The sequence below is a fragment of the Branchiostoma belcheri genome, unplaced genomic scaffold (genome assembly GCF_001625305.1).
Source record: "Branchiostoma belcheri isolate BF01 breed outbred unplaced genomic scaffold, Haploidv18h27 scaffold3, whole genome shotgun sequence".
Taxonomy (NCBI): Eukaryota; Metazoa; Chordata; class Leptocardii; order Amphioxiformes; family Branchiostomatidae; genus Branchiostoma; species Branchiostoma belcheri.
In genome coordinates, this window is record NW_017803909.1 from 642,569 (window position 1) to 661,405 (window position 18,837).

At 41.1% G+C, this 18,837-nt stretch overlaps 2 protein-coding genes across 5 annotated transcripts in view; both read left to right on the plus strand.

Moving 5' to 3' along the window:
* LOC109473529 (transcription factor E2F5-like) overlaps nucleotides 1-8,287 on the plus strand; it is a 17,760-nt gene extending 9,473 nt beyond the window's left edge. Inside the window, exons 2-8 of the mRNA XM_019773410.1 lie at nucleotides 5,154-5,263; nucleotides 5,696-5,901; nucleotides 6,339-6,599; nucleotides 6,827-6,949; nucleotides 7,235-7,288; nucleotides 7,509-7,556; nucleotides 7,763-8,287. Of these exons, the coding sequence (XP_019628969.1) occupies nucleotides 5,154-5,263; nucleotides 5,696-5,901; nucleotides 6,339-6,599; nucleotides 6,827-6,949; nucleotides 7,235-7,288; nucleotides 7,509-7,556; nucleotides 7,763-7,878 (918 nt within the window). The 3' untranslated portion in view covers nucleotides 7,879-8,287. The remainder of the gene's footprint in view (nucleotides 1-5,153; nucleotides 5,264-5,695; nucleotides 5,902-6,338; nucleotides 6,600-6,826; nucleotides 6,950-7,234; nucleotides 7,289-7,508; nucleotides 7,557-7,762) is intronic.
* Nucleotides 8,288-11,611: 3,324 nt separating this feature from the next.
* LOC109473539 (carbonic anhydrase 2-like) overlaps nucleotides 11,612-18,837 on the plus strand; it is an 8,423-nt gene continuing 1,197 nt past the window's right edge. Inside the window, exons 1-7 of one of the 4 annotated variants that reach the window (XM_019773427.1) lie at nucleotides 11,612-11,849; nucleotides 16,812-16,954; nucleotides 17,314-17,511; nucleotides 17,739-17,860; nucleotides 18,173-18,265; nucleotides 18,488-18,550; nucleotides 18,684-18,735. In XM_019773427.1, coding sequence (XP_019628986.1) covers nucleotides 16,834-16,954; nucleotides 17,314-17,511; nucleotides 17,739-17,860; nucleotides 18,173-18,265; nucleotides 18,488-18,550; nucleotides 18,684-18,735 — 649 coding nt within the window. In that variant the 5' untranslated portion in view covers nucleotides 11,612-11,849; nucleotides 16,812-16,833. Of the gene's footprint in view, nucleotides 11,850-16,027; nucleotides 16,092-16,785; nucleotides 16,955-17,313; nucleotides 17,512-17,738; nucleotides 17,861-18,172; nucleotides 18,266-18,487; nucleotides 18,551-18,683; nucleotides 18,736-18,837 lie in introns of those variants that run through there. The other 3 variants (XM_019773425.1, XM_019773426.1, XM_019773428.1) reach the window with 3 other exon arrangements.

An 18,837-nucleotide genomic window follows, 5' to 3' on the forward strand; every position in this document is an offset into this window, starting at 1 on the left:
TATCAGGAATAATGGCTATCATGACCTCTTGACCTCTCCTCTCAGCGTTGACCAAAATACGACTGCGCACGACTATTTAACGATCGGGGTCGTAGAAAGATCGTTAAATGGTCGTAATATGGTCAATGGGACTTTATACATTCAGAATGGCAGTCGTGTTTCAGTCGTTATGACAGTCGTGATTAGGTCGTGCAAAATAAACGACTCGATCCAGACTTCTATACGCCCCAAGTCAGACCGATCAACGACCTGCCCGTGCACTGTGCCTTGGCCCCAGGCTGAGCAGGTGCATGGAACATAAGGTCACTAACAGTAATTAGGCCACACCATCTTAATTTTATGGATGACATCCTCTGAAGACCCACAAACAAGTGCGCGCGGGCGAATAAAAAACATTACGGCCAAAAATAAAAATGCTACTAAACCACAGGAATACAAAGCTGGTATTGTGAATTTGCGGCAGTACTTATCAATGTATACGACAAGCTAGCACATGCTGGCTTTTTGTGGAATTTATGAATTTGCACTGTACGTATGTACTGAGTTTTTGAGCCGTGGACCTTCGGTAGCCTGGGTGCCCGGCTCCGTATTGTCGCTAGCGACCAGGCCTAGAGCCTGGCCAGAGCCTCGCGCTCGATGGACCTGCTGATCTTTTTTTTTTTTTTGGAGAACAGGCGAAAATCAATGCGCGCGCGGATGTCATCCATAAAATTAAGTCAGTGTGGCCTTACTGTAAAACATGCTGGAAGAAAATAGACACCAACAGTCATTCACAACTTTTATACAATGCAATGCAGAAGTCCCGTGATAAGTCAATGCTTTTAGCAAATATTTTATTTATAGTATCAAGGAGGTTTAAAAAAATCAAGATTTTTTAACCTCCTTGGTAATGGTATGCAATGTTTTAAGGTCCCAGGGCCAGTCTAACTCTAAGGAGTAACATTAGCTGGATCACAATTCCAGTATGAGCGTATCAGTCTGGCCATTTGAGCCCTAATATACACAATACTGATACCCTCTATGGGTTTGAATGACTGTTTTAAACTGGCCCTGTGTTTGAAAAGAGACACTAGGGATGCACAGAAGATATTACAATGTCTTACTAGTAGTAGTAGTTACCCATTGTCATCATGTAGCAAGTAGACATGCCATGAACTAAGTCAGTTCAAATCATGATTCAGAAATCAAAACGATTTGATTCATTTGGGCTGCAGTCCGAACATTCAGAACAGAAATGGTTAGTATCTTGTGTCCATGATTGATGATACAAACGTGCACCTGCACTCAAAACAGGTTACATTGCTATCATAGTATGTTAGAGAGAAGTGTTGCCAATGCAATTGTACAAAAATTTTTGCCCTTTCGTTCCTTTTTTTTTTCTGAAAAAATCTGAGAAGTAACAGATAAAATTGGTGTTGCCTAAGGTAGTTTTGCTGCTAGTATCACAAGTCAGCTTCCTTAAGTTAAACTTAAAAAAATTACTGAACTGCAATTTATAACTATATAAGTAAACTCCTTGCATAAACAAAGGAGCACAAAAAACAAGGACTGGCTGTCTTTGCATGCAGGCCGGTATGTCCATTTATTACAAACTGGCCTCTGTGTACACCATCACAAAGCTTGCCACACCTCGAGGATCAAAACATACAAAGTTATGTTGTGATATAAACTGCACACAACACATAACCAGTATACAGTTCTTACCATGCTCTGTGGTAGATGATCCAACAGGGTAGGCAGTAACGGTAGGGAGGGAAAAACTGTTTTAGTTATCTCCAAACAGATAATTAATATTGGACTCAGTGGACTGTGATTTTGTAAAACCAAACCAAGACATCACTGTAAAGCAGAATACACCCCACAATGTCCTTGAATTTGTTTCAGTGTATTTCCTGTTTCAGGCATACCAGTACTACCTTGTACTTCACAGGGTTGTGCAAATTTCTTCATTTCCTGCCAATTGACCCAACACATTTACATTTGAAGTATAATTGTAGATAAATGGGAAATGCTGTTATTTTTATAAGAGGGAAGAAACACGTAAATGTTAGCCTTATATGTTTATCCATCTGTCTGCAATAGATGTAGTGTAGCACCTGTGTAGAATTTTAGTGTTTATACGACTCATGTGAAACTACATGTACTGCGCTTAGCTCTCATGTGCAAATAAACATCATTGTCATTTATTTAGAAATATAAAAGTGAAAACAGTGTTCAAATGTTTCCAAACTATCAAATCTATTTGACGAGCAGCTAATGACAAACATCCATGCATTTATTTTGAATGGACTCTTATTTTATCTCATTTATCATATGAATTGGTCCATTGAAAAGTGACAAGAAAGGAGGCAACAACATTTGAAATACTTGGCAATCAAACTGACAATACCCATCTAATTAAACCTGTGTGATGTAAATATGGGTATCAAAATAACAAAACATGCAATTTTCATTGCACAAAGTTAAAGAAACATCTTTTTATATAGAAACTGCAGTTACCAGCCGTTTTAAATGTGAGTGTTCCTCTGTCGTCCCCTTTAGAAAATGGTAAAAGGTGGAAAGACACGAGACCAAATATAGTAAATCTGGCAAACAACACTTCATGTCTGCTTGCCCCTCCCCTGTAGTAACTCAACAAGCTATTATCTATGGATAACATCCTGTGTTTTTAGTAAGAAATGCCATTGAAATTTTCTATTGCCGTGTGTGTCCATATTTATTGAAACTACTGTATCTAGTACTAGTGTATCTAAAAGATGAACTTGAAGGAAATAAAGAAAGAAATGCACCACTCACCGTGCGCTGGTAGCTTTCTCCCTGAATCCCTGCAGCAGTTGTTGTTGATGGTAGGACTCCCTGCGCTGCCGTGCTATCTCCTGGATCATCGATCCTCTCCGGCTCGGGTTCTGCTGAGGCAACTCCAGTTGGTCTCCCATGATTAGCGCAAATGGACAGCAGAAAAGAACCTCGCCACTACTAGAGATGCTCTTTCCTTCAGTATGTGACCAAATGTCGTGACCTCAAAACAGCCCCACATCTACTGTTGATATGGAATGGTTTGTCCTTATTGTGAACTCCAGGGTTCTGGTCAGGCCTGGGGATGAATGGGAATTCTCCTCCTCTTGTTAATGAATAAACCATGGTTGGTCCTCCTGTTGCCTAGGAACCATCTTTTATGACTAATATATTAGTAATAAACAAGGCTTTTTTGAGAAGATGCCGCTTAACACATTTCTACGTAAAAACGGTATCGTGCTAACTGTCAGCATGGGTGCCGTACAATGTCCATTTGTCACTCTGCGCATCCTTTCTGCGCCGCAGACACGGAGTTGTTGGAAGCAAGCACAATGATGAGTTTCTTTTGTTGTTGTTGAAGGGCAGATACAAAAGCGGCTTCTTTGTCCACTCTGTTGACAGATAAGATTTATGTTTATAGTGTGCTTGAAGTTGATTCCTTAATGTATCCCTGATTAGGGAATAGGTCAAAAGATCCATAAAACTTGTTTGAGGATCAACAAAGATAGGACTCAATTTGTTACTTTAATCGGGCATCATCCTCGTACAGAGTGCGAGATCCCAGCATGGATGTTTTGGACATTGTCGGCTGTTGCTATGACAACTCCAGTGTGGCTGGGGAAAAGGAGTTTTTGTGCTGCTGTGATTCTTATTCATAGCCAGCTGTTCCTGACTGTTGTGTTGTCTCTAGTCTTTTGTAAAAGATGTAGAGCAGAAAAGGATTTTTTCTCAGAAGGAGAGGATTTCTTTAGAGCAGGACATGTGTGCTGGACATGGATGTGGAGATAGAAGCCACTTTGAAGACACAGGATTACGTGCAAGTGCCGGGTAGCATGTGATGTCCATTCACTGTGTTGGACCATTGGTTGGACATGTAGATGTATGTGTTCACAGTCTGCAGATGGCCAGGTATGGAAGCTTTAGGTGTATAGATATTATAGACATTTATAGATATGATGCCATAGAGGTTTGCTTGTTGGGTGTACATTTGTATCTACTCTTCACATCTTCAAGTCAGTCAAGGTAAACAAAATCAAAACAAATGTCTAAAGGAAGCAGCTTTGTCCTTGAGATATTAAAGCCAATAAAGGTATTTTAGGCTAATTTTAAACAGTCAGCAACTGGTTACCAAAAGGCAAAAAAATATGAGACCTTTTTCTCTGTCTAATGCTATTTTCACATGTTGGTAAAAATAGTGGTACTCTGCTACAGTTTATAGAAATGGGCGCATGTCCTGTCATCCCTTTTTGTACCTTTTATTATATTAGTGCCCCCAAAGGCTACATGTAATGTATGCAATATAGACGTGTGTACCTTTATGACAGCCATTTTTAGTACACACAGCCTCATTAAGTGTTTACCAACTACTGGTCCCTGATAACGGTTGTGAGAGCACTGTATCTTATCGCACAATATACCAACTCTTGTGTCTACCATGTGCCTGTGTGTTGTAGTGTAGCTTTTTGGGGTTCATTTGATATGCAGATGTCAATCCTTAGAGGTTTTCAATGGACTGATATTATGTTGGATGAAGGTTTATTGAGATATTGCACCTAGACTATTTTTAGATATCATGTGATTCATGTCTGTATGTAGTGTATAGCTTACAGTACTTAGGAAATAATCAGCCCAAGGCCATATATACAGACGTGTACCTACACACATACACAACCACGCACTCACACACACACATACATACATACAGAAGTTTGTTTTTTTGGTGAAATTTTGTCTACCGGGTAGTTATTGAAGCTTTTATTGTCAAGGTGCAGAATGATTTTAGGTTAAGCCTCAACTGAAGTGTTTGGAAAGGCCAACATTAAATAAAAGGCACCAGAACAGTGCGAGTGTAGTTTTGCCTAACTCATCAAAACGGTGTTAATGAGTGGTGTAGCAACACAGAAGGCTGGTCTGGTGAGCTTTTCTACTTTATAAAGGTCAAGTCCAGACTACATGTACAAATTTCATGATTTTTGCTGATCCTAGAAAGTCAGATAAATAAAAGAATCTGCACTCATATTTTTTCATCATCACATGACATCTTATGAAGTCAACTGTAGGGGCTGCAGAATGCTGGACACTAGAAGTAGAACTAAGTTGGTTGAAGGTAAATTAACCCCCACTGTCTCCTTCTCCAGGCTGCAGACACGCTGGCTGTCAGACAGAAGAGAAGAATCTATGACATCACCAATGTTCTGGAGGGCATAGGTCTCATCGAGAAGAAATCCAAAAACAGCATACAGTGGAAGTAAGTCGGTAGCATTCACTCTGATAAAGACTCAAAGAGATCTTTGGTTTATATAACTTATAATATAAACAATTAGATCTTAGAAAGTTTTCAAACAAAAGGTGTTTTCTAGAAAGGACATTCAATGTGCACCTATCTACAACCCCCTTGGCCAGTTACATGAACTGTGTGACCACCCTTCAGAGCTGAAGAAAGATGGCTGATGCCTTCTGGAAACATCTCAACAAACAAAGTATTTCTTTGTTACTAATAAAAAAATAAAAATAAAAAAGAAACCAACAAACAAACTAAAACCAACCAACCAAAAAAAAAAAAAACAAAGTTGAACTTTTAGTTGTGAGTCATAGTTTAATCCTTCATCTTTTTACATAGAATATGAAATGTCCCACTGTGCCGCTATGACTGACGGTCATGTTTCCATGGTACCCCCAGGGGCGCGGGTCCAGGCTGTAACACGACAGAGATCTCCAACCGGCTGGGAGAGCTGAAGGATGAGCTGGAGGCCCTGGAGAGGAAGGAGGCTGAGCTGGACCAGCAGCGGCTCTGGGTGCAGCAGAGCATCAAGAACGTCACGGAGGACGTGGAGAACCACAGGCTGGCCTACGTCACACACGAGGACCTCTGCAGGTGTTTTAGAGGTGAGGACTGGGATTGGCTTTGGCTTGGAAAAGGGAGAGAAAAGGCATAACCGTACAGAATAAGTGCAGCAAACTCCAACATGCATATACAACACTTCCAGCACTGTGAATGAGCACTCAGCAGCGTCTTTTGGACCTAATTGTTAAAGTATGGCAATTTCTTAATCTTCAGACATTAGTCCTTGAGTCCAAGGATTTCCTTAATTTCTTAAGGATTTCAAGAGTCCAACCAAGTTCAGTGCTAGTTAAATGTATTCATTTTTTATTCTATCCAATAAAACTATACAAAAAGCAAGGTTGGATAGCTTAGTAATTGATATACTTCTATGGCAAGCCTATCTAGTATGTTCCAGGTTTTCAGCTGAAGTCTACTTGTCCATAGCTGGTAGACACATGTGTAACTCCGTTCTGACGTTCCTTCTTTCCTACCCGACCAGGAGACACACTTCTAGCAGTCCAGGCCCCGTCAGGTACACAGTTAGAGGTTCCCATCCCCGAGGCAGCGTCACAAGCACAGGGCAAAAAGTACCAGATCCACCTCAAGAGTCACTCTGGTCCAATCTACGTCCTTCTGGTCAACAAGGACACGTCCAGCTCCAGTCCAGTCGTGGTGCCGGTCCCCCCGCCGGACATGCCCGCGGTACAACAGGGCACCCCGGCTAAAGTACCACAGCAGACTGTTCCACTCATACAGCAAGGTGAGTGGACTAGGGTCTGTCTTACACTCTAACCATCTGTACAGGGTCACTTAGGATAAAAGAAGGTCACCGAATTAGTCTTGCCACCTACCGCTTGTTATAATGTGTCAATTATGGCACTCTCATAATAAAACTATGAAGATTATTTGAGTATGAAGGTTATTTCACACCAGAATGGTACCAGAAACTGAACATGGCCATTGTATATGTGTGATTGTGTGTTACAGGTGTTTCTGTCCCTGGGAAGTCCACAGTCCCACAAACATCAGTAGCAGCCTCTCCCATGGACACCATGAGCTTACCTCCCACCCAGCCCTCTCCTGTCAAACCTGGAATAGTACCAGCACTGGGTGAGTCTTCAGACCTATACTATAGAACAGACAACCTTTATATCATAGGAACTGTGACTGGCTGCACGATGGCAAACATGTTGTAGTGAGGTTATCTGACTGCTGTAATGAATAATGTTATTTGACACAAACTAGTTGCAGTAACTGTACTTTACCTACAATAATTTCATAGCTCCTGGCTGCAAGAAAAGATCTATTGTATATGCTGTACTAGCAGAAAACAGAATAAGTACTGTCCCAGAGTACATCACAGCTATGTTCTGATCTGTATTCTCTCTTCCTCAGGTGGAGAAATTCATGCATTTGGAGACATTGGTGGACTGTTTGACCCCTCAAAAGGTACCTACTGTGTTCCTGTGAATGTTACTTGTGCATGAGCCATTAATTGTGTAGGAGATATCTACAATTTCCTGACAGTTCAGTATGCTGTCTTTTTTGCGTGCGATAATGTGGTGATGTTACCCATGCTGTCATGTTAACAGATGTTTGATAATTTCACCTAAACTTTGCTATAGTCTACTGGTTTCTCAAATTTGATTTGTTCTTCCATTTTTTTCAGATCCATCCATGGATGGAGAGTTTATAGATGAACTGATGGCATCAGAAGGTAAGCCTTTTGTGGATCAAATTTTGCTGGTTGGAAGCATAGTTAAATGACATCTCTTTAAATATCTTTACTCACTGATTTTTGTCCATCAAAGATGATGGATTGGGCAAAATTCCGTCTGTCATTAGCGGCAAAATTCCATCAAATGACTGAAAGAAAGTCGTCTTGAAAACTGTGTCATCTCAAACTGCCCCTCTCTTCCCCAGCCTTCGCCCCTCTGCTGAGGTTATCTCCACCCCCTGGTGACCACGACTACCACTTCAACTTGGACGACTCGGAAGGTGTCTGTGACCTCTTTGATGTCCCCATGTTGGACCTCTAGAAACAACGGCAGCTGTTCTAACAAACAAACAAACAAACATATGAAAAAAGACCTGTTTGTTGCTGAATAAGCTACTGTACAGTTTTGTTGGACAGGATATGGTTTTTATGTAGGTACAAGTACTGGACATATTATCTGTATATATAGATGTAGACAAGATGGCTTGAAAGAAAACAATAAGAAAACCTCCCATCATTTTCCACCTGCTGGTCTACTATCAGGTGCAGTACCAATACAAGACGACAGGTGTCTCTTCTGTACAGCAAAGAAATTAAACTACATGTATTAGCCACACAGTCAAGCACAAATTGAAATGTCACAGAAAGGCATATAGTATTTCTGCCCTTCTGTGTAGGAGTTTTGTTTGGTGTATTTGTCTAGATTTGGTGTTTTCATTATTAATTTTAAAGCATCCTTTTGCAAAGTATGTGAGAGAGAAAATGTATCAAGTTTTATGCTAGCAGTAGAGATTATTTTGTGACTGTAGAGTTGGAACATGTTACTTGAAACTGATGCCATGGTGCTGAGACTATTTTAAAGGCTCTTTCTGTAATTCACGCCTATGTATGTCTGTAAGTGTGAGGCCACACAAACAGGATTTTATAGCTTAGATCAGTGTGCACCTATGTTTCCCAAACAAAAGATAAAAAGATTGAAATTACTAGATTGCTTTTAAAGATGAACAGTAGCAAGTTTGTGTGGTCTCACACTTACCACTCGTAGACAGGATACAGAACAGGCAAAAATTTGTTTACTATGCTCCAGGGTCACACATGTGTAAACTTGCAAACATGCTTATGTATCATTATCAGTAGCACAAATAATGACTAATCTCATAGCTCTAGTCAAACAAGTGCAGTGGGCCTTAAGCTATGGGTGAACATCAGGTCAGGACTAAGTGGTCTACTGTTGCCCTTGGTTGCATATACCTGCTACAATGAACAACAGTGTGTTTGAGAGAGTTCTAGTGCAGCACTCCCCAAGTATGCACAGTTTAGATACGCAGGCGTGCACTATACTTGGGGACATTGCATTGGAGGTCTCTTTGGTTGGTGGACATGCGTAACTTACCGGTCTTAAACGTTACAAATACTGGTAGCAGTACAATTAGGCTGATTGTAACATTGTGTCACTGATTTTTGTTAAAGACATACAGTGATGATTCTAAGCTATTTGTCAAGTCCAAGCTGCATCTAAGATGTCCATACATACAATGTTTTACCACTGCATAATGAAACTTACATACCATTACTTAGTAAAATTCTGCTTACTACATCTATACAGTTTAAACGTTCCAAAGAAGATGTTTTTTGTACCTTCGTCAAGGAATCAGGTGTGTAATATAATGTAGATATGGAAATCATTTTTTAAAGAAAGTGATTAGATTGTAGGAGTATTTTATGAATGGTTCTTATTAACATAGAAATTGTACTGTTTGAATCATTGTTTTTTTTATTAAAAATTGTATAAAGAAGTCTTTGTTCTGGTGAGGGAACATTTACTTTGAGAGACTGTCCTTGCTATGGCATTTAGATTGATGCTTGATGTCTTTTCCATCATTACAACACAGTCTGAATTCAGCACTGTGTCTCCCAAGCTCAAAGTTAATGTCCCAATCTACATGGTTTGATGTTACATGTTTTCAATAAAATGTTAAAAATTGCTGTTATTTTTTGCTGTGGCATGAACCTACTCTACTTGCTCTAACCTCCTAGAAGATTCTGGGGCGCAAAGGGAGTCTATTTTGGCCGCCTGTATCCATTGGCCTCTTGTAGTGGGGTGGCTGATGGTTACAGGAGGCTCCCCTTGCCCCACAGAATACTAGTACTTGGAGATTAGACTTGCTCTTCGATGATTAAGTGCGAATCATGGCCCATGTTTTCTTCTTTCCTCGCATAGACAGCCATAAACACTTTTTCTACATGACTGGCACATGTATATAACACAGGCGATCTCAACAGTTGTCTGTAATCAAAGGTATAAGTCTCAGTTCCTAGAGATTCTTGTCTCCATTTTCGTCTGAACAAACCTCCGGGTTGTGTCTGGTGTCAGTAGATTTATGCACTGCCCGTGTTACACGCAAGGGCACTGCGTCGTGCAATGTTACCTCTCCTGATAGTAAATTTTACAAACCTTTTGGTGAACCCCAACAGTAAATCTGACAAAGCTCGAAGTAACCCCTCACAATAAATTCTAACAGACCTTAAGTTGAACCCGTGTCTGATAGTAAACCTACCAAACTTGATAGTCGAACTAAAAACAGAGTACATGTACATTCACGTACAACAGAGTCTCAGTGTATCTCTCCAGCCAGTCAGGCTCTTAACACTGCCTCAATGACAGGTTTGTAGACTAGCAGGGATCTGGCAAAGCTCACTTTGGACCACCCGGAATTTAGCTAGAGGTTGAGAAGACGAGAAACAGGTCATCTATTTGTACGGACATATTTCAGTCCAGACGACTGGTTTTATATAAAATGCATAAGGCCCAAATTTCAGCATTTCCTCTTTACCGGCATTGTGGAAAGATAGGTAACAATCTGGAAGTAGTAAGACGACAGGAAAAGGAGAAACTTGAAACGATATTGTGATCGTCAAATGTAAGAACGTTGCATTCGTCAAAAGGATTCTCTCGATAAACTACTGGTATCAACGTAAAAACAAACGGCCAAGGATGAAAGATGGTCAAACTGTTTAATTTTGATATCTCTTAACCCAACCCATGCCACACGAACATTTGGGGTAGGGCTTCGCAAAATATGTCGAAGCAGCAGGACCGCCCCAGGTCATGCATTCTTTAATAGTGTGCAAACGTTATCTATCTTGATATCGTATTGGTAGCAAGTCGTCGCTGGTAGTAAATTTGTCCTATAAATTATAGACCCTGCACAGATGCTGTGTGGTTGACCTAACGCTGAACCTAAAGATGGCGGTGTGGTGATGCGCTGTATGATGTACTGGGATAATTTCCTAGTCGCTGTGCTAAGACCAGTACTACAGTACACGGTGTTAACCCGAAGTGCGTTCACAGTTCTTTGAAAAACGCCTAAGTTGTGGTTGACCCACCCGTGGCACTTGACTGATTTCTTTGTGCTCCGTCGCATAGAGCCATAGGAATTTTGGGTGTGCTACAATTATCACATTTTGTGAATTATCCACCCATCGCACTTGAACTTTATTTGTACTCTCCAAGCAAAGGTTATAGGAGAAACCTTGTGACCTTTCTATTATATGCTCCGCTTTCTGTTGCTACTCTCTACCTACCATTACTATGTACTAGTACTAGTAGTTGGTGGGAAACGGTGCATATAATAAAAACTAAAAAGGGTTACAATCTTCATTACCAACCACTATGCATCTACTAGTATCACATACCGTGAGAAAGAGTAATTTGGGGTACGGGCGTAGTTTCAATTATTGCCACTCCTGTGTCAGAGATGAAACGTTGATATCAAATGTGACAAATGATGGCGGCCTTATTAACGTGGCAAAAGTCATCGCAACTTGTCTCTCAAGTTCAGCACAACACTTAGTCATGTCAGTGTGCCTGCGGGTGCACGTGGGTGCTCACCGCGCAGACGCAATGGTTCACAAACGCAGCATTTCCAGATTCAAGCCGCGCGCCCTTATCTGCACAATAGTAGACATTTATACTGTACTAACGAAAAGGCACGCAAAGAAGAGTAACGTGTGCAAAAGTGCTATACAATACACTGACTCTCCCCATGAACAGAAGTAGTACCTTCCTGATCAGAGTCCCTACCCCCGCCCCCAACAGGTCAGTGGTTGTTGGACTGGGGCTTCAGGAGCGGGAAGGAGAACCAACCGGCACTGGTGTCTGAGTTGACCGGGTACACACTTAGCTAGTGCGCGAAGCGACAGTCATCCTTTACGGAGAGCACAGACCTGACTAGGGGAACTTAACATTATCAGTAGTCATGGCCCACGCCTGGGGATACGACCAACAGCATGGTAGCGTTTTCTTCTTCTTTTATTTTTTGCTGCCAGATATTTTCCATCGATCATGTGTATATAATTACAAGTCGGTGTTTGTATTACATACACATTGCCATTTGGTAACTTCGACTGGATGATAGTTTTATCCAATATACGTGCACCGCGTGAGTACATATATATTTGGAATGAATATCTCTGAAACCGAGCTGTTTATCGTAACGTTAATAGAACAAAAAATTCAACATTTAATATGGTTCAAAGAGGACGAAACAAGTCTTTCAGGTAGACGCTATATTGTAATTCACGAATATGTATAAGCTGTGAGGGCCATGCGGAAAGCACGGGGCCTATGTCGGGGCTATGATTAGTATTGCAGTACCAGTACGGTACTGTTTTGTTGATTTTACATATTGTTTGCATTTGTAATGTATATGTCTGAAGCGAGTCCAATTTCGTCCAACGCTGCACAAAAGTCTTGGAGGCGAAAAACTGCAATTTCAGAGTGTCAGAGTGTATCATCATGGTATCATGTTGCTAGGAGGAGTGCCGTTTTCATGGCACTTCGGAAGAATTTCCAGGTCCAACACTCACGGTCAGCAATGCACGATCGATCAAACCAACATTTCTGTTCTTGAGACCGTCATGTTTAAATTAAGCCAAACCTTACACAAACACGGTGTGTAACTAAATGCTATGGTAGTGAAATGGAGAACCTTCTTGCCATAACGACGTACATCGCTGTAACTTATTCCATTGTATGAATTGCTATGTTCAATTTGAATCGTAAAAACATGTAACATAACATGTTTATGCATACAAACGCCACTTGGCCACACAGACGCATCACAGTGTATGGTGTGTCATAGGTAACCGCCCATATCGTAAAAACACTTGTTTTTAACCTCACAAATACTTGAGACCTTGAGAAGACTTAAACGCTGCTACTGGGCGCAAAAAGTCGTGCTCTTATTTTTAGTGTAGACGGTAACATCAACAAGTCTTATAGGTCCAGATGTACAATAATATCATTTTCGTGTTACACTGGTATGGATTGATCCTTTCAATCACATACCTTCGACGTTTGTGGCCCAATTTAGAAGTAATGTCGGAGAGTAACTAATACATAAAGGTTGATGTGGCTTATATAGACATACTGAGGCACTTACGATCGAGAGATACCTAGAAAATAACCACTTAGAAATATAAGTCTAATGGCATTAGACGTGTGGGAATGTCCTTGTCGTGGGTCAGTTCTTCACAGACATGAATACAGGACAGTCTCAAAACGCCACTTGAGAAAAGACGGAATGAAGAACCCGTTGTGAGATAATTCAGTGTAAATACACACAGCTAGCGCTGAAAGGACCCGCTTGGGGTTGGAAACTTAAGTATTTTCGTGGCTCATTTCTGTATATAGGTTACCTACCAATTAATTCCTTATCCATCATTTACTCATTACACATAGTTGAGATGATTGTCTGAATAATGGTAAACTCTAGTAGGGGCTTAACGGCCCTTTGGCTGCGGTCTCGTAATGTACGTGTGGCTACCCGTAATGATTGATAATCAGTAGCGCGTTTTTGATGGCAGTGATGCTCGTTTTTGTGGTTTTACCGCCCAGTCAGTGAGACGGCTCTACAGTGTAGTCGGCACATACTAGTATATAATCGTAAAATCAGACAAGTGATTGAGTGAACAGGCCGGGGGGCTTTGCAGTTCCAAATCGCAGATATGCATGGACGAATACAAACCGTCAGACGGCATCAGGTTCTTGTCTGTTACAATGCCTGAGAAATATTTTCATAGCTGAGCATAAATTACATGCTGGATTATTGAGTAGTGCAATGTATTTATCGTGTCGCCACGAATTTTATCACGTACACATGACGAACAGTACTAGTTGACGTTGCTCTTCTGCCAGTAACCCAAGTCAGTTGGCAGTGATCCAAGTTTGGGACTAAACAGTCGCAAAGAAAACGTTTACACACTCGAACTTTGATATTAAGATTTACCCCCAGATATCACACGCTATAAATGTGAAATGAATGAATTGTTACAAGAAGCAATTTTATACATTTCTCATAGTCACATGTACAGATTTGTGTCTCTTTAAGATGACATTATCCCTCGGGGGCTGAACAATTAGCCACCGCACCCCGCACCCAGGCGCACCCGGCCAGGCCTGGTCGCACCTGCATTCTTTCGTAGGAAAATTCGGCAGTAGCAAAGGTAAATTTGCGAAGTCCTGCCGACCTCGCTTCCTTTTACAGATCAAACACAGCGGAACAACGAAGTGCCTCACAGCACTGACCCGCTCCAGTAACCCTTTGCACACACGTTGGAAAACGTACAATACAACACGTGAAATTTGAGTGCCCCCATTTGTAGTAATAATGTTTGGCGAGTTTGGTTTCTCCAAGGACGTCCTTGGTTTTGTCCAAGGAGCTTAAAATCTCCTCCAAGGATGTCCTTGGTCTAGATGTGCCATGTGTTTTGCAGATCCAGAGCTTCATCAGCTCACAGAAAACCCATTGATTAACTTTGACGTGCCAAATATTATTAGTACTTCAAGCAGTTTCTATTCAATTTGGTATGTGTGGGGTTTTTTTTACACATGCAGTATAGAATATTTCAATTTTCAGGATCACAAAATGTACCAATCACATTTGTAGGTGTATCTGTTGCATTTGTGTTTAATTGGTTTAAGTTTGGCAAATCGATCACTGAAAAATTGTCTGTTGAAAATGACGTCTAAATGTAAATCGGATTATGGGTGACTTTCCCAATCTGTACAGTACGAGGATACATGATAGCTAAGTTATGAAGTATCACGCAGAGGTGTAAATAGCATCAGCAACAACAGGCATGTCTGCGCGACATTGGTGCCAAAATATCCGCCCTGGCACCACAGTAAGGTTACATTTTAAAGTTAAAACAACAAGGGCATTGCACAGGTCACACAGCACCCATATCCGACATAGTCTAAGCGCCACCACATGACATTTAGTGATATACGATCTATATATGTCGATCGCGACATTTTATGAAGTAGGATAATCCACTGATCAAACTTCCTTGATCAGACCTATGGTATGCTCACAACTTCACAACTATTTGACTTTGCATTTTGCCTGTACTTTTTTCGCCAGCCTGAAACATAAGTACTAGTAGTGTACCAATGGATGCATAGTAATTACGGACGCTGCTGACTCTGAGCAACGTTTGGTGAGTTGCGGCCTTGCCCTCCATATATCCAATCGGTCGGCTATTGTTGAGGATATAACTAATGTGCGCAAGGCAGGCATTTTTCAAAGTTAATGACTCAAACAAACATGTTATTTGCTAAGCTACAAATGCGAGGACACGTCTCTGAACTGATTAAGATAACGGTAAGACCAGAATCAACGGCCCAGCCTGTGTTGTCGTGACAGGAGAACAATTGTGTAACAAATGAGTGACCGCAAAGTCGATCTTTCACAACTGCCATGGGTCGAACTTTGATTCCAAGGTTTACCTTTGTATTTTGTCCTCACCCCGATTAAAGTGCCATTAACGCATCCCACATTCCTTCACGTCTAGCCTGCGTATGTTTTGCTTTATACGCCTCATGGCCGGATTCACGTATAGTGCGTACCGTGATACGAAATTTAAGCTGTACGTGTCTAATCTCCAATGGAATGAGAAATCGTAACCTTTTGTGGGTATCCCGTTTTTCTGGTGCACTTGATGGCCCTTGGTGACTTTGGGTGATGTGATCGTTTTCTTTACACGTTGAATGTCGCAGTGACATTCATACACAATAGAAAAATAATGTGAATTCATCTCCAGTTGCTTTAAAAAGAGAGAAGACCTAGATTCGTTGGAAAGAATGTACTTTCTAGTACAAATGTAGTCCCTAAGTCTTTTACGTTATTCTTTTATTCTATCCTATGTACTATGTTACTCAGCATGATATACAATCATCATACTCTGATGTTTAGCCCTTCTAGCGGGCATAAACATGCAAATAAAGATTTATAATTCATACGTTTTGTAACCATACGAAGGTATGCGATCCCCGAAGTGTACCTTTTACCTTTAGCACAAAAGGGAGATATGCAAACTATTTGTGTGGAAATATTTCCTAATACCACCGGTCTTTCCACCTCTCTCCTCTTACAAACCTTACAATCCATGACGTCATCTATCCGTACGTCATAGGGTAAAGGTCATCTCGTGGGGTTTCCCTGGCGCGAACGTTTCAGTTGGAAGCTCCAGGTAAGGCCCCCGTTTCGCCTGAATTCAAACAGCATAGGTAGGGTTTAGTGGTACCCGGACCTTCGTTAGACTCTTCTTCTGCTGCCCATATTGTCAAATAGGAAGTTCTTGCGCTTGTTGTCGGTAGCAGATCGTATTTTTATAGGCCGATGACCATACGTATACAGCAACGCACGACCCCGAGTTTGACCCTTAGTTGTGTACGTGTCCTGATTACTCGTATCGTGTCTAAACCTGAAGGTTGGACGGACAGTGACATACAATGTGATTACAGTACAAGTTTCGGAGTGCTATTTTAGTTCGGGCCGGTTAGTACTATGTATTACCGCATCATGGTGTATTGAATTGGTGGTTGATAGACCAGTTGGCAGTTGGCAGTTGATGATGTTCTTTTGAATTGCCATATTCATATTTTGTCACATTGATTTTGCATAGGGTAGCCACACCTTGAAAACGTTTCATTGTGCTTGTCATATCATATTTTATATCCTGCCCACCTTTCCTCACCTCCCGAATTCTGTATGACAGATGAATTAATGTCAGAGTTTTTAACTTTGAAAATAAATAAAATGATTGAGTAAGTCGGATTAAACACATGTATTAACATGAATATCGTAACATTTTTGCTCCCTGCAACATTTTCAATACTTTAAACGTAGTTTTTTCCTTAGTTTTTCTGTTATACTCGAAACAGTGCCATGCACACTTTGTTGGCTGTAGGTAACAGTTAGAGGTATCCAGGATGACCAGGGTTGCCAGAGTGCTATTGAGTTTTCATAGAGGTCTGAAACTCCAGGCCAGATATTTCCACCCCAGTGTTTCCCGGCTCTGTGGTGATGGTGAATGGAACTACTACGGTCGAGGTGAGCAGAGCAACACAACAAATAGAAACAGGTCCAGGAATGTTGTAATACAATACCCTGTTGTCCCTAGCCCTGTATCTATGATATTAGGAAATCTGGGAGCATTCCATAACATACATGTGTCGGTCGTGCATTCTGGGTGTGTCAACTGCTGGACTGGATATTTTTCTGAACTAAACAAAGGAAAGTCTATACTGTGTCATCCAGGATTAAATGCATATTCTGCCCTAAACAAAGAAAATTCTGTACTGTGTCATCCAGGATTATATGCATATCCTGCCTTTATCTAACAATGGTAGTTCAGCCCATTCACTAGCTAATGCCTAAAATTGTGTGCAATACATGTATCTACATTTCAGGTCCAAGCAAGTGGCACGAGCATTTTCCCATTGCCAAGGGACAGCGTCAGTCTCCCATAGACATTGTCACAGGCAGTGCCAAGGTCGATCAGGCATTGTCAGATAAGCCACTGAAGATTAGCTACAGCAACAACTGCTGTCAGAGTGTCACTAACACTGGACACTCCTTCCAAGTGGTCGTGGATGGGGCCGGAACTGGTGAGCACGTAAACTTTAAATTGCTGATAATTCATTGCTATCTTTTAACTTTGATTTTATCCCAGTACATGTATAAGTTCTTGATATCATGGAACAGGATTGATCTGAAGAACACCAAAAGGTAAATTGATCCTAGTCTGAAAATAATCATTTTTGTGATCAATCAAAAGTCTGTGTAACTTTGCTTCAATCTTAGAAAATATTTTGGAATGATGTTTTCTCCACAGAGATCAGTGGTGGTCCCCTGGACAGCACCTACAAACTTGTCCAGTACCACGCTCACTGGGGTCCGCTTGGTGAGAATGTGGGATCTGAGCACACTGTGGACGGAGTCAGCTACCCTGCAGAGGTCAGTATAGTTTGAGGTTTCCATATTCAGCACAAATTACAAACACCTATGTACTGGTATAACACATTGCTCATACAGCTGCTCAAAATATAGGTCAGGAATCAAAGTCAGTACTAAATGGCTTTGATTCCTTCTTTATCAGGTTTATCTGATTTATCAGGTCTTTTTTCAACAAACTTGTGATGATCTTTTAAATCTGGTCACTTGAACAACACATGAGCAAGCTATTTTCTATATTACCGGTAGTAAGGTATCTGGTTGGAGAGAATAATATTTTCTACTGTCTTTTCAAAACCCATTATACCATTCCAGCTCCATCTGGTCCACTGGAACCAGAAGTACAAGGATGTCACAGAGGCCGTGGACAAGCCTGATGGACTCGCTGTGATTGGTGTCTTCTTCTCGGTTAGTCTGTCCAAGGAGCTTCCATTCACAGAATGTCCTTGGTCTGTCCTAGGGTTGAAACCTGTATGTTATGCTTATTAATGTGTATGGTGTATGACATGTAAAAGTAGAGTTACAAATGTGATGTAGTATATGTTCTTGCTCTTCTCAAGTTAGCAGAACCTTTACCCTCTTTGCTGTGCATTCTTGGTTATAAAATCACTTTGTCAATTATGCATACAGAGGGGGAAGGAGCATGCTGGCTTCAAGCCGATCTCTGACCTGTTCTCCAAGGTTCCTCGCAAGGTGAGTCTTTCTTTTTTACTTTCCCGTAGTGTAAGTTCTATACATTCATATCCTGACTTTTGAGGTTTGAATCTTTGTTGGTACCTTGTGTTGATATCCTGATAACTGACATGTTGTGCTATTCCTTTGACAGGGGGACAAAGTGGACATCAACTTCAATTATGACCCAGCCTGTCTTCTGCCAGGTAGATATGCCCCTACTTGATGTACAGTTTATCCTTAGTCTCTAACCACAGCAAAACTGCCTTGTAGCAGAAGCAACAAAACATGAAGATCAAGGCACACAC